This window comes from Hypanus sabinus, chromosome 2, assembly GCF_030144855.1.
Source record: "Hypanus sabinus isolate sHypSab1 chromosome 2, sHypSab1.hap1, whole genome shotgun sequence".
Taxonomy (NCBI): Eukaryota; Metazoa; Chordata; class Chondrichthyes; order Myliobatiformes; family Dasyatidae; genus Hypanus; species Hypanus sabinus.
This window is the reverse complement of record NC_082707.1, coordinates 157,291,316-157,304,997: the sequence shown is the minus strand read 5'-3', so window position 1 is coordinate 157,304,997 and position 13,682 is coordinate 157,291,316. Positions and strand designations below refer to the sequence as shown.

The 13,682-nt window shown below is 37.9% G+C and overlaps 1 protein-coding gene across 6 annotated transcripts in view; it reads left to right on the top strand.

Annotated features, from left to right (window-relative positions):
* ktn1 (kinectin 1) overlaps positions 1-13,682 on the top strand; it is a 192,361-nt gene that overhangs the window by 139,998 nt on the left and 38,681 nt on the right. For 5 of the 6 annotated variants that reach the window (XM_059957483.1, XM_059957473.1, XM_059957496.1 and 2 more), the window contains 12 exons: positions 2,340-2,377; positions 2,463-2,553; positions 7,204-7,272; positions 8,573-8,610; positions 8,692-8,782; positions 8,946-8,999; positions 9,224-9,261; positions 9,339-9,429; positions 10,240-10,308; positions 11,542-11,579; positions 11,655-11,745; positions 11,883-11,948. In XM_059957483.1, the coding sequence (XP_059813466.1) occupies positions 2,340-2,377; positions 2,463-2,553; positions 7,204-7,272; positions 8,573-8,610; positions 8,692-8,782; positions 8,946-8,999; positions 9,224-9,261; positions 9,339-9,429; positions 10,240-10,308; positions 11,542-11,579; positions 11,655-11,745; positions 11,883-11,948 (774 nt within the window). The remainder of the gene's footprint in view (positions 1-2,339; positions 2,378-2,462; positions 2,554-7,203; positions 7,273-8,572; positions 8,611-8,691; positions 8,783-8,945; positions 9,000-9,223; positions 9,262-9,338; positions 9,430-10,239; positions 10,309-11,541; positions 11,580-11,654; positions 11,746-11,882; positions 11,949-13,682) is intronic. The other variant, XM_059957491.1, reaches the window with a different exon arrangement.

The following is a 13,682-nucleotide window of genomic DNA, read 5'->3' as shown; positions in this document are numbered from 1 at the left end:
TGTAACAGTTGTCGAGCATCATCTATAACTCCAGTCTAGTCTGCAGTTGTCTGCACATGTTTGCAATAACCTTCCTGAGGTCATACCTGAACTTGATCATTCTGGATTGTCCTAAATGCCATAGATCTAGCCTTCAGATTGCTAATTTCCTGGTTCATTTAGGCCTTCTGCTTGGATAAGACTCAATATATTTTTGAGGGTATACACTTGTCCTCTCAGTTCTTTATGCAGTCAGTTATTATTTCCCCATGTTCACTCGGGTCTGCTGAGAAATCCTTGAACGTGGTCCTGTCCACCAATTTGAAACAGTCCTCCTGTATTTGTCCCTTTGCCTTCCTTGATGAGCTTATTATAGTCCTCACACCTAACACCACTGTCTTCGGTCTCTGCTTGTACACAGGAAGAAGAGGCACAGCAAGGTGTTTGGATTTGCCAAATGTGTGGGCAAGGGTTGGAGCAGTGGGCACTCCTGCTGCTGATTATAGCCATGACTGAGTGCATTTGGTGCTCTGGGGTTGAAGTGAACATCTTAATAGTCAAGCAGCAAATTCTTCAAGCTTGTATGGTTCAAGTCCCGAGTGATTATAAAGAGGGTGGCAGGGTACACCACTCAGTTCCCCAAGGAATAACTTGATTTCTGTCTGAGACAAAACGTCACTTTGGGTTAGAGATCAAGAGTGCATCCGGGGAGTAACTTCCTCAACAAGAGAGTGGCGAGTACTTGGAATGCACTACCAGCGAAGATGGTGGAGGCAGAGACACTAACAACATTTTAAGAAGTGCATTGATAAGCACTTGAACTGTCTGTACGTAGACAGTTTTGAGGCAAACAATGGAACATGGGGTTAATCTCGCTGGCTGGCTTGCTGGTGTGTACTTGGCTGTGTGCTGCTTCTAAACTGATTCATTTTATAACAAACTTGCAATTTATAAATTCCAACCTTTTTACCATTATATGTTTAGCTGCCTTAACTATTTTCTGTACCTGTCTATTAACTTGTGATTCATACAAAAGGACACACAGATTGATCTGTACTTTGCATTCTTACTCCCTTAGATAATCTGCCTTTTCCTTGTACCAAAGTGCATGACTTCAAACTTTCCCACATTTCCCATGTTTTAGGGACAGCTTCTTACCTTCTGCCATCAGATTTCTGAACATTGTGAACCCATGAATACTACCTCACCATTTTGCTCTTTTTGCACTAATTTAATTTGTATCCTGTTGTATTATTTTTGTATTGCACTCTGCTGTTGCAAAACAGCAAATTTCTCTTCGTCTGTGATAATAAATGTAAACATTCTGATTCTGACGTTAAGCCCCATTTATCGTGCTTTGACTAAGTCATTCAATCTATTTGTATCCTATTACAATGTCATAATATTCTCACCATCCCTTACAAGTCACAATATTTGTGTTGCCTCTTCTCGGCAACAAATCGTCCTTCCAGGTGAAGGAGTAATTTGCTTGCATTTCTTCCAATTTAATCCATTGGATTTAATGCTCACAATGTTTATCTTTAATGCATCGAAAAAAACACATGCAACTTAAGCAACTACTTTGTGGTGACCCCAATATTCTGGTTGCCTACCGTGCTAGTTCTCTGTCTCACTCTAACCTATCTATTTATGCCTCTTGTGTCATGGTAAACACTGCAGATTGAGGAGCAGCACTGTACCTTCCATTGAACAAGTTGTAGCAACTTGGGTGACTTGCTGTGTGATAAAGGATCTCGGAATTGAAGAGTTGATTTTCTCTTTCTGCAGACGCTGCTTGACGTAGTGAAAGTTTCTGGCTTTTTCTTTTTTGGTTTAAAGGTTTTTAACATTCAAGTTGTGCTAATACTTTTGAAAATTCAACTGAACAAATGCAATTCAATTGACACTAATCTGGTAATTATATTTGGTAACAACATTTTCCACAGATTTTCTTTTGAGAATTCATACATTATAATGAATTATAAAAACAAAACACTGTCAAATGTCATTCATATGCAGATGATTGAGGGCACCCAGTATGGATAATACATCATCTCATTATGGTTATAACATTTAATACTTCTAGGGAAAAAGATCTAGTATATCTTGGTACTTCAGTGCTCTAACTTGGTGTCTACTTGAAAATTGTGGTTTGATTTAATCTTTTAACTTCCTATTTTTCTATAAGTTTTTTCAAAGCAGTTGTAGCTCAAAACTGTCTAGCAAAAGATATTGCTGAGAAGACTCTCAAATATGGTTTAAAGGAACAAGAATACTTAGAAGATATTTTTCATATTCTTTGTAAGAAGGTGCTCCTTAATACTTTAACATGTTTAGATGCTTGTTTCTTTTGCACATAGGCTTCAGCTTTATGCAACATAGAACAGATGCAAAAATGGTGAGTCACCTTTATCACTTGGTTTAATCTAGTGCTATACCATTGCACTTTCATGTGTTTGATATCCTTTTCTTTTTTAAATAAGTCTTCAGGAACGGGATGAAAAAATAAAAACAGTTGAAGAGCTATTGGAATCTGGACTTATTCAGGTGGCTGAAAAAAAGGAAGAAATTGAGGTATGCCAAACATCTACCACAAAAATAATTGTAAGACATCTTTAATTTGTAATTGCTTTCTTCTAAGTTTTTGTCAAGAAAGGATGTGTTTGCGCTGGCATGGGTGTGGAGAAGATTTGCCAATATCTTTTCTAAATTGGAGCTATGCAGTAGTCTGAGAGAATGGATAGTTTAGGTTTATTTTTCCTCTGAGGAAGCTGAGCAACAGGTTGTATATAAATTGATGAGGGCGATAGAGTGGAAAATAAAAAAATTCTGTTTCCCTTGGTGGGTTGTCAAAGACGAGAGCATAGTTTGAGTGTACCTGAAGTGGAATTTTGTATATAAACTGTTTGGAATTTGGCATGTGCTCCCTGAAGGGGTGGAGGCAGATTTGCTTGTGATACTTGAAAAGCTTCTTGACAACTATTTGAATCACCAAGGCACCAAAAACTATGAACCTGAGGAAGTGGGATTAGTGTAGGTAAAATGGGGTCTGGACGCAAGGGCCCAAGTTTGTGCTGTATAACTGTGACTCTGTGTACTGCTGAAGTTGTCTGTATATTCCTAGCCCAGTAACGTAATCACGAGCATAACTATAGAAAGACATTTATGCAAATAATTCTAATTAATAACTAGACAGGCTAGAATTTTATTCCTATTAGGAGAAGGTGGGAGTGGAGGATGCTATCACGTACTTGCTGCACAAATCCCTCTCTCACCTGGACAGGGTCAGTGGTGCTGTGAGGATTACATTTTTGGACTTCTCTAGTGCCTTTAACACAATCCAGCCCAGGATCTTAAGGCACAAACTAACGGAGATGGGAGTGGACTCACACATGGTGGCTTGGATAACGGACTACTTGACAGACAGACCTCAGTATGTGCGGTTGGGAGACTGTAGGTCTGATACGGTGGTCAGCAGCACAGGAGCGCCACAGGGGACCGTGCTCTCTCTGGTCCTGTTCACCCTGTACACATCAGACTTCCAATATAACGCGGAGTCCTGCCATGTGCAGAAGTTCGCTGATGACACGGCCATAGTGGGGTGTGTCAGGAATGGTCAGGAGGAAGAGTATAGGAAACTGATACAGGACTTTGTGATGTGGTGCAATTCAAACTACCTGCGTCTCAATATCACCAAGACCAAGGAGATGGTGGTGGACTTTAGGAGATCTAGGCCTCATATGGAGCCAGTGATCATTAATGGAGAATGTGTGGAGCAGGTTAAGACCTACAAGTATCTGGGAGTGCAGTTAGACGAGAAGCTAGACTGGACTGCCAACACAGATGCCCTGTGCAGGAAAGCACAGAGTCGACTGTACTTCCTCAGAAGGCTGGCGTCATTCAATGTTTGTAGTGAGATGCTGAAGATGTTCTATCGGTCAGTTGTGGAAAGCGCCCTCTTCTTTGTGGTGGCGTGCTGGGGAGGCAGCATTAAGAAGAGGGACGCCTCACGTCTTAATAAACTGGTAAGGAAGGCGGGCTCTGTCGTGGGCACAGAACTGGAGAGTATGACATCGGTGGGAGAGCGGAGGGCGCTGAGTAGGCTACGGTCAATCATGGAAAACCCTGAGCATCCTCTGCACAGCACCATCCAGAGACAGAGAAGCAGCTTCAGCGGCAGGTTGCTGTCAATGCAGTGCGCCTCAGACAGGATGAAGAGATCATTACTCCCCAACACCATTCGGCCCTACAATTCAACCACCAGGGGCAAGACATGTTAAAATGCCGGGGTTAGGACTGAGCTTAAGTTACCACTCAATGCACTTTAGTAAACTATTTAAGAACTTTTTAAAAACTATTAATGCTTTTTGGGAGGGTGATTTTAGATGCATATCATATTTATACTGAGTTAAATACTGTATGTAATTAGTTTTGCTACAATAAGTGTATGGGACACTGGAAAAATGTTGAATTTCCCCTTGGGGATGAATAAACTATCTATTTATCCTTAGTGTCGGAGACTAGGAGGTATATACAATTATGAGGGATTTAGATAAGGTAGATTATTTGCATCTATTGCTAAGTCTCCTATGGAGGAATGAGACTGGACAGGTAAGGGAACACTACAGCTCATGATCATGCCATTAGTTTCAATATAATTATTGAGAAGGGCAGGTCTGGTCCACTGGCTGAGATTCTAAATTTGAGAAAGGGCAATTTTCATAGTAACAGAAAGAATCTGGTAAGTCTAGGTACTTTTCAGGCAAATGTGTGCTTGGTAAGGGAAGGCCTTCAAAAGTGAAATCTTGAGAATACGGAGTTTGAAAGTTCCTGCCAGAATAAAAAACTAGGATAACAGGTTTAGCAGAACCTTGGTTTTTGAGAGATATTGAAGTCTTGGTTAAGAAAAAGAAGGCTGTGGCGAGCAGGTCTCGGTAGGTAGGAATATGGTTCTTGAAGGATGTAAGAAATGCATGAGAACACTTAAGATGGAAATCAGGAGGGCTAAAAGAAGACATATGTTTGCTCTAACAGACTTCTATCCAAGGGCTTCTACAGCTATAGTAAGAGCAAAAAGATCGGAAGGGACAAAATTAGTCCTCTAAAAGAACAGAGCACTCATCTATGTGTGGAGCTGAAAGAGATGGGAGAGATCTTGAATCTTTATTTTTGCATCTGTATTTACTTGGATGATGGACAGAATCTTTAGAAATGACGCAAAGCAGCTGTGAGGTCATGGACTGTTTACAGATTACAGAGGAGGGGGTGTTTGCAGTCTTGAGGCAAAAGAGGATGGATAAATCCCCAGGACCTGACAAGGTGTTTAAGATGAACCCTGTGGGAGGCTAGAGTGGAATTGTAGGGGCCCTAGCAGAGATATTTAAGATGTCCTTAGCCATGAGTGAGGTGCTGGAGGATAATATTGTTCTGTTGTTTAAGAAAGGCTGTAAGTGTAAACCAGGAAATTATCAGCCTGACATCAGCTGTGGGAAAGTTATTGGTAGGTATTTTTAAGGACTGGATATACAAGTATTTGGATAGAAAGATACTGATTCGGGATAGTCAACATTGCTTTGGTCATGTCTAACCAATTTAATAGTGTCTGGAGGAGGTTACTAGGAAAGCTGATGAAGGCAAGGTAGTGAATGTTGTCTACATAGACTTTAGCTTGACCTTGGATGAGGTCCCGCATAGGAGGTTGGTCAAGATGGTTCAGTCACTTGGCATTTAAGGTGAGGTGGTAAGTTCGATTAAACATAGGCTTCAGGAGAGCAGTCAGTGTGGTAGTAGCTAGTTGCCTCTCATTGGAGGCCTGTGACTAATTGTATGTTGCAGGGATCAATGCTGGGTTGATGTTTGTAATCTATATTAATGATCTGGATGATGATGTGCTAAACTGGAACAGCAAATATGCCAATAACACCAAGATTGGGGTTGTAGTGGACAGTGAGAAACGCGATCAAAGTTTGCAGCTGGATCTGGACCAGTTGAAAAAATGGGCTGAAAAGTGGCAGGTGGAACTTAATGCAGACAGTGTGAGGTGTTGCACTTTGTGAGGGCAGACAAGGGTAGGACTTGCATGGTGAGTAGCAAGGCACTGAGGAGTTCAGTAAAACAGAGGGGGATCTGGGAATTCAGATCCATTAATTCCTTGATAGTGGCGTCACAGATAGATAGTGTCATAAAGAAAACTTTTGGCTTGTTGGCTTTCATAAGTCAAAGTATTGAGTGCAGAAGTTGGAATGTCATGTTGAAATTTTATAAGACGTGAGGCATAATTTGGAGTACTATGCAGTTTTGCTCACCTGCCTACAGGCAAGATGTCAGTGATTGAAAGAGTGCAGCAGAAATTGATAAGGATGTTTCCAGGAATTAAGAAGCTGAGTTATAGAGAAATGCTGAATAGATTAGGACTTTATTCCCTAGAGCATTGAATTATGAAGGGTGATTTGATGGATACAAAATTATGAGGGGTATCGATAGGTAAATGCAAACAGATTTATTTTCCATTGGGTTGGGTGAGACTAGAACGAGAAGTCGTGGTTTAAGGTTGAAAGGTGAAATGTTTAAAGGGAGCATGAAGGTCAACTACTTCCCTCAGAGTGGCGAGAGTGTGAAATCAACTGCTAGTGGAAGTGGATGTAGGTTCATTTTCAACATTTAAGAGAAATTTGGATAGGTACATGGTTGAGAGGGCTATGGTCGGTTTGCAGGTTGATGGGACTGTACAGATTAATAGTTTGGCACACACTAGATGAGCCAATGGGCCCGGTTTCTGTGTAGTAGTTTTCTATGTTCCTTGTCTCTATGAATATACTCAGTCTGTTTGCCAAGGTTGATGAGTCTAAAACGAGAATGCATAGGTTTAAGGTAAGAGGTGAAAGATTTAGGAGGAACTTGAGCAAATTTTTTTTACACGAAGTGGTATCTATGTGGAATCAGCTGCCAGAGGAAGTGGCTGAGGTGGCTGCATTAACAACTTCTAAAAGACAGTTAGACTGGTATCTGGACTGGAATGGTTTAGACGTGTATGGGCCAAATGCAGGCAAAAAAGGACTGGCTTGGATCGGGCATCATGGACCAATCAGGCTGTAGGGCCTGTTTCCATGCTGTATAACTTGGTGACTCATATAACAGGGTACTTGGTGAACATAGAATACACAGTCAGAAATTTCTAAGCTTCAGCCATGAACTGACTAACCTTCTGGTATTCTATTTTTAAAGATCATGAATAAAGAAAATAATAGCTTAAGACAAAAGATTCAAGAACTTGAAGTGAAAAGTGTTGAACAGGTAAACTAAAGCTGATTTGTTTTTTTTTATTATTTCATACCAGATTTATTGTGGCTTTGAATTATTACATTGGCCTAATTAATCTCAATTGCTCATTTATATCCACCTGTAACTTGCTGCCCATTACATTGCTGGCATTTAGGGCAGCAGTGAAGGTCCTCAATCTCTGTCCATGGTGTTTCAGGGCTTTGATCATCATGCCATTAGCTTCCTCTCAGTTTTCACTATTGTCAACCATGCACATCTGGAATGGAGACCAGGAACACCATTTTACACAGATGTAAAAGGATTCTTCATTGCTGTTTCCATAACAGTTTTGTTTAATCAGTCTGGGTTGTTAGCCCTAGCTGAACCTGGAGGTCAGTGCAATTAATAAATGAGAAGCTACCAATTATAATGTAATGAGAAATGATAATTCTGGGTGATTTGAAATTGCCAAAAAAGTGAAGTCTTTCTTCAGCTTATTGTCAGCATAACACTTACCATGCACAATGGAAAGCAAGGAATTATAAATACTTAGATCTTTTGAAAAATGCTACTTGATTTTAGTCCAATGGCAGAAAAATTATGAAGGAATTTAGGAGAAAGAAATGGTATTTTTCAACATAATTGAAAATTAAATCTGAGGGGTGATTGACATGTTCGTGGCCTAAGGTAGAAAGAGTCAATTTTAGAAAACCTAGCACATGTATTTTTCAACATAGTCCCCTCCTACATTTACACACTTAGTCCAGCAGTCGTGGAGCATGCGGATCTTGGACCTCCAGGAGATGTCCAAAGTTGGGTGATTGATAAGTTTGTGGCCTAAGGTAGAAAGAGATGAGTTATACAGCTCTCGTTACATGCACATGCAGGTCAACATTTTGAGCGATTATGCAGAAAGTTTGAAGTTAATAACTCACCTTCTACCTTAGGCCACAAACTTATCAATCAGCCCAATGAGTTATTAACTTCAAACTTTATGCATGATAGTCACTACTTTAGGCCATGAACTTACCAATCACCCCTCATATTTTTAAATTTGAGAGTTGTAGAAGGGATTGAAAATGCAGAGCTCACTAATCTGGATTGCTCTATTTTTATAAGATAATTTTAAAATTCAAGATGTTATTATGTGATGGTATTTGATTTATAGTTATTTTGGGGTTATGCAGATAGCCTCCACTTTTGGAAGTGTTTTTTAAGATGTTTCTACTATATGGAAAATCAGTATTGCTGGCCATGCATTTTATGTGCAGAATGTGAAATTTATATGATTTTAATATGAAATAATATTGTTTCTTGTTTGCATGTATTTTAGATTTCTTCTGCATCCAAAGTAGAAGAACTTCAGCAAGTGTAAGTACGAGGTTGAAGAACATTAATAATTTTCTTCAAAATTTATTATGCTTCTGCTAATGACCATTTCTTTCACTATAGCATTAAAGAGAAGAGTGAAGCTGTAAAGTCCATTGAAGATCTTTTGGAGTCTCGGATAATTAACATAGAAAGTAATGAGAGAACTATTCAGGTATTCAGTGTGTAAATTTTTCTTTGAAATTTCTGTTTCTGGCAACTATAATGCATTCTCATAATCTCTGTTCCTATATTTGCACATGACAGTGAAATTTGATTAGAAAGTTTTGCCTGTTTTTCTAAAAAAAAAACAAACAACCACTGCTTTCCTCTTCAAGGCTTTACAGAAGGAAAATGAGACACTCAGAGCTGAAGTACAAAGTGCTCAACAGGTAACGAAATGCCTTAAGTATTTGAGTTTCTCACAAGATACTTGGGAAAAGGATCTGTAGTCTCTCTCAACTTTGTATAATCAGTGTAGCTCTGTGTACTAATTTGATCAAAAATAAAGTTCTTATTTATGTAGTTTTAGAAAATATTAGCAGTAGTTTAGAAAGATGTGTAAAGTCACAATTACGAATTATTGTCACCGATTTTAATGACTTCATTCTTATAGGTATCTACAACACCAAAATTGGATGATCTTGAGAAAATGTAAGTATTTTTCTCAGATATTGAAATGTCATTTGTTTAATAATTGCTTCTCTGACTTGAGCTTTTTCTGCTCCAAGAATTAAGGCACAAGAAGAAGAAGTTACTAAGTTGAAGGCTGCATTGGCAGATAGTACAGAAGCAGCTGCCAACAAAATGGCTGGAATTCAGGTAATCTCAAAACATTATGGCGGAAATAGTGATCAAGTGACTTTCATTTTTTTTCCTCTACAGAGAAAAAATTTTAAAGAAAGAAAATGTACTTTCTTTTCATTGAATTTTGTTGTCCCTAGTTTCTCTGTGTGCTGGGGATGTGAGCAGATGCCCTGGATGTTAGTGCCCACCCCCACCTGTATCTGCTTTAGCTGGTATGCGTTCATTAGACTACTGAGTGTAACCTTCTGGCTTGTCATCCTTTCCCTTCTTATTCTGGCATGTTTCCCCCTTTGTTTCCAGTCCTGATTAGGGTCTCAGCCTGAAATGTTGACTGTTTATTCATTTCCATAGATGCTACCTGACCTGCTGAGTTCCTTTAGCATTTTGTCTGTGTTGCTCTGGATTTCCAGCATCTGCGGGATCTCTTGTGTTTATAATTTATCTACAGTGTCTGAATAAGATTTGTTAAATTTATAGTTTTAATTTTCAACTAGCTTGTGGTTTATCAAATAAATGAATCACTTTCACCTTTTATTGGGATTTAAATGTAACTTCTCTAATTCCTTAGAACAACAAGTGAAGTAAAACGAATAGTTTTATTTACAATACTTGTTCATGGCTTTCTATTCTAGTTGGGGCATTAGATTTTTCAATTGGCACCATTTGCCTGATAACAATTTCGGTCACTTCAGTATTTTTCAATTGACTTAATTCTAATTATTAATGAGATTCAATATTTTCAGCCAAAGGTACATAGTCACAATATGCATGTCTTCTGTTTGTTTCAAAAACTTTGCCTAAAAAGTATGTTTTTGACTTAAATAGAATGTTCTACAGGAAAATGATGCTTTGAATTTGGAGAATCAGCGGCTACAGTTTCAGATGAATAACCAGGTAAGTATTTGATCAGTAACTTGAAATTGTACAACACCCACTTATGAATGTAATGTTATACTTGAAATCCAGGTTTATAATGTTACTGAACTTAGGCCTGTGAATGCCCAAGTTCTCTTCATCTGTCACCATGGAACGAACTAAAAAGCTTGAGTTTGATGTTAGGATTTGTCTCTGCTACCCCCCCCCCCCCCCCCATTTTGTAGGCTGCATGAAAAATTCTCATAACCCATTCTCAGATTAATTCTGTTTCTTCACTTTCACAAATACACTGAAGGCATTTCTCTCATTTTAATGGCCAGGCTGCATGTCATGATCTTGTAAATCTGTGGTGTATGTTTTGTTCAAATTTAGTGACTGCCTTGATTTGTTCTCACATAAAAATAAAATTGTTGAACATAAACCACAGATTGAGCAGCATCTGTGGTGTGAGAAGTGGATGGTATTTGATGACAGTTCATTACGACTTTCTCTGTAGAATCTATCAGACTCTTTCTTTGTTCATCTGTCATTTTGACTCAAGTCCCCAAAATCTTATATTGGTGAACATTCACTAGTTTACAGCATCATTCTTGTATAAACAAAGGTTTTGATATTTTTTTTAATATAGATTTCTATTGTTGTGGCCTGATGGGAAGGTACCAGTGTAGTGTGTGAGGAGTGTTGGATGGCTTCTGGCCTGTACTCGTTGGAATTTAGATGATTTTTTTTTTGCTGACAGTTTCAGTTCTGTCTCTGGTGATCTCTCCATAGAAAGTTACTTGATATTAATTTAGATCCCTTGTAGTCAAATGTAGATACTATAGCAAATAAGTTATTGCACTAAGAATTTTAAATCTTGTGTTGATGACATTTCAAGATTCTAGTGCAGTGGTGTGAAACACTAATAGTGAGTTTTTAAGTTAAGGCTTTTGTCTTTTTCTTACCCTTAAGACAGTCTATTACTCAGGTGACTATTCCTTATCTCAGAATCTTGACAATTATTCATTGTGGGATCTTCATAGAAGAGATCAGTTCTATTATTCCATGATTTTTCCCCTCTCCGTATGCACATTTTGGGATGACTCATAAACTTTGCGAGAAGGTTATAATCTGGAGATTTCAGTAGCCTTGATTTTTGTCTTGGTATTTTAGATAATGCTGCTCTAGATGTATGTGGAAGATATTTCATTTGATTTTGAATTGTGATAGTTCTAGGTCGTTACCTTCTAACTTTGTTTACTTTATCCTTAGCAGGATTCAGCATCTGTGCTGGCAAAACTCCAGGCCAAGTAAGTATTCTAATAAATTAATTTGAGAAAACCAATTTAAATTGTATGGTTCTTAACTTGCTTTTATTACTCCAGTCTAGTTGAGAAGGATGAAAAGATCAAGAATGTTGAAGACCAGTTGGAAAAGGAATTGCTCAAATTAGAATACAATGGCCAGAGAATTAAGGTATTAAGATATTTTTGTTAATTGATCAATGCCATGTTATTTTCTTTTGCTTCTGTGAAATGCTGTACTTGAGGCATGATACTTTGCTGAGTAATGTGTACTTGTGTGGTTCATATCTTATTTGCTAAAATCTTTAGGATTTGCAAGAAGAAAATGATTTACTCAAGAAACAGGTTGAAAACCAACTTCAAAAATCTGAACAGGTAACTGATAAAAGGATAAAATTCCTTTTTCATAGTTTATTTAGATACATAGAAAGAGAACCAATATGGTATAGGCCATTCAGCCCATTCATTTCACACTTTTCTTCAAGCACTCATCACCCATCCTCGTTTTATTCCTGTGCATTTGCCTTGCCTCTTGGGTTCTACCATTCATCTATACACCAGAGACAATTTATAGAGGCCAATTAACCTAATAATATGCCCACCTTTGGGATTTGGAAAGAAAATGGAGCACCTATGGGAAGCCTGTGAAACATCTGTTCCAATAATGCTTTATGAAGAAGCTATGAAGCATAATACCTTTTTTTTTCACTTTCTCAATATAGGAACTTTCAATATTACACATCTAGATGGGGTTTCTAATGTAGAAAAATAATTGTGTGCATATATATTTACAAATTGTGTATCTTCTATCTTAGAATCAAATGGTTAAAGAATTGCCTTCATTTGAAATATGCTTCTTTAAATACAGTAAATCTTTGTTCAATATTTCTGGGCTGCTATTAATAATGAAGTACCTATATTAAGTTAAATTAGTATGAATCAGACATTGTACCCCAAATATGTTTAAAATTTAACTTATTAATGGGCAAATCAGCTAACAATTTATAATATTGGGGCAGGATGGGGGAAGGTAAAGAGCTGCAAACAAAAGGTAGCAGTGAAGTGCAAATTTTTTTGCCAGTTTTCACTATTTCAGAAATAGCAAAAGAAGTATCTATTCATTAATGTTATTAATGTTGTGAGTGCTGCATTTGTACTTTATTTTCTCTACCCTTAATATGTCCACTTAAATCTAGTAATTAAGAATACAGAAGTGTGTGTCAGTTGATGTGCATTTCTCAAGAGTACTAACAATTGAGTATTGAGTCCCAGGTGGGGCGTAGAACACAGACAAGAGCATGGAAGTCATGGAACAGCTTTATTTTTTTGTTGGGCACTGGGTGGAGGACTGTGTAGCTTTGTTTGAGACACTATAAGAGGGAATGTGGTTGCACTGGTGAAGAGGAGATTTACCAGGAAAGAATGCTGTAGAATAGATGTACAGTGGATTCATTTAATTGAGACACATTGTGACCAGTATATTTTGGCCTAATTAAGCAGCTGCCCTAATTAGCTGAGGTTTCGTGGAAATAGTTAAGCTATAAAAGACAAATTAAGTAACATGTATTTAAAAGAAATACAGAATAAATTAAAACACTAACACAGTTTTATAGAATTGGTAGTTCCTTAATAGTTAACTATGGAGGAATTCATTCAGTGTGCTGCTGAGTTCTTTTGGTTGAGTGTAAATGAGCAAATCAGCATAGACACCTAGTGCAGATAATGGACTGCCCTCGACAATGTTTTTGACGATTGCATCCTGCTAATCTTAATTTTTATTGTAAGATTCAAGGTGATTGTTGATGTATTAAATTCTTTGTAGTTCCTATCTTGTTGAAGTAGTGAAATAGTTTCATTTTCACTCCCAGTCACTTATGGCATTGCCAAGCCTGGATACTTGAAACCACAATGAACAAAATAGTTCTGAATTGTCTTGCTGCTTATTTTTCGCCAACTATCAGTGACAAAAATCACTGATTTTTGAACGCAAATGCACGCAACTGATGATATTTAAAAACTGTTTGCTCTAAGCATGGTGTAGTGTTTAACGGCCACACAAGTGCACATGACTAGTCCTAGTTAAGAACTTCAGCAACTGTCTTCTATCCC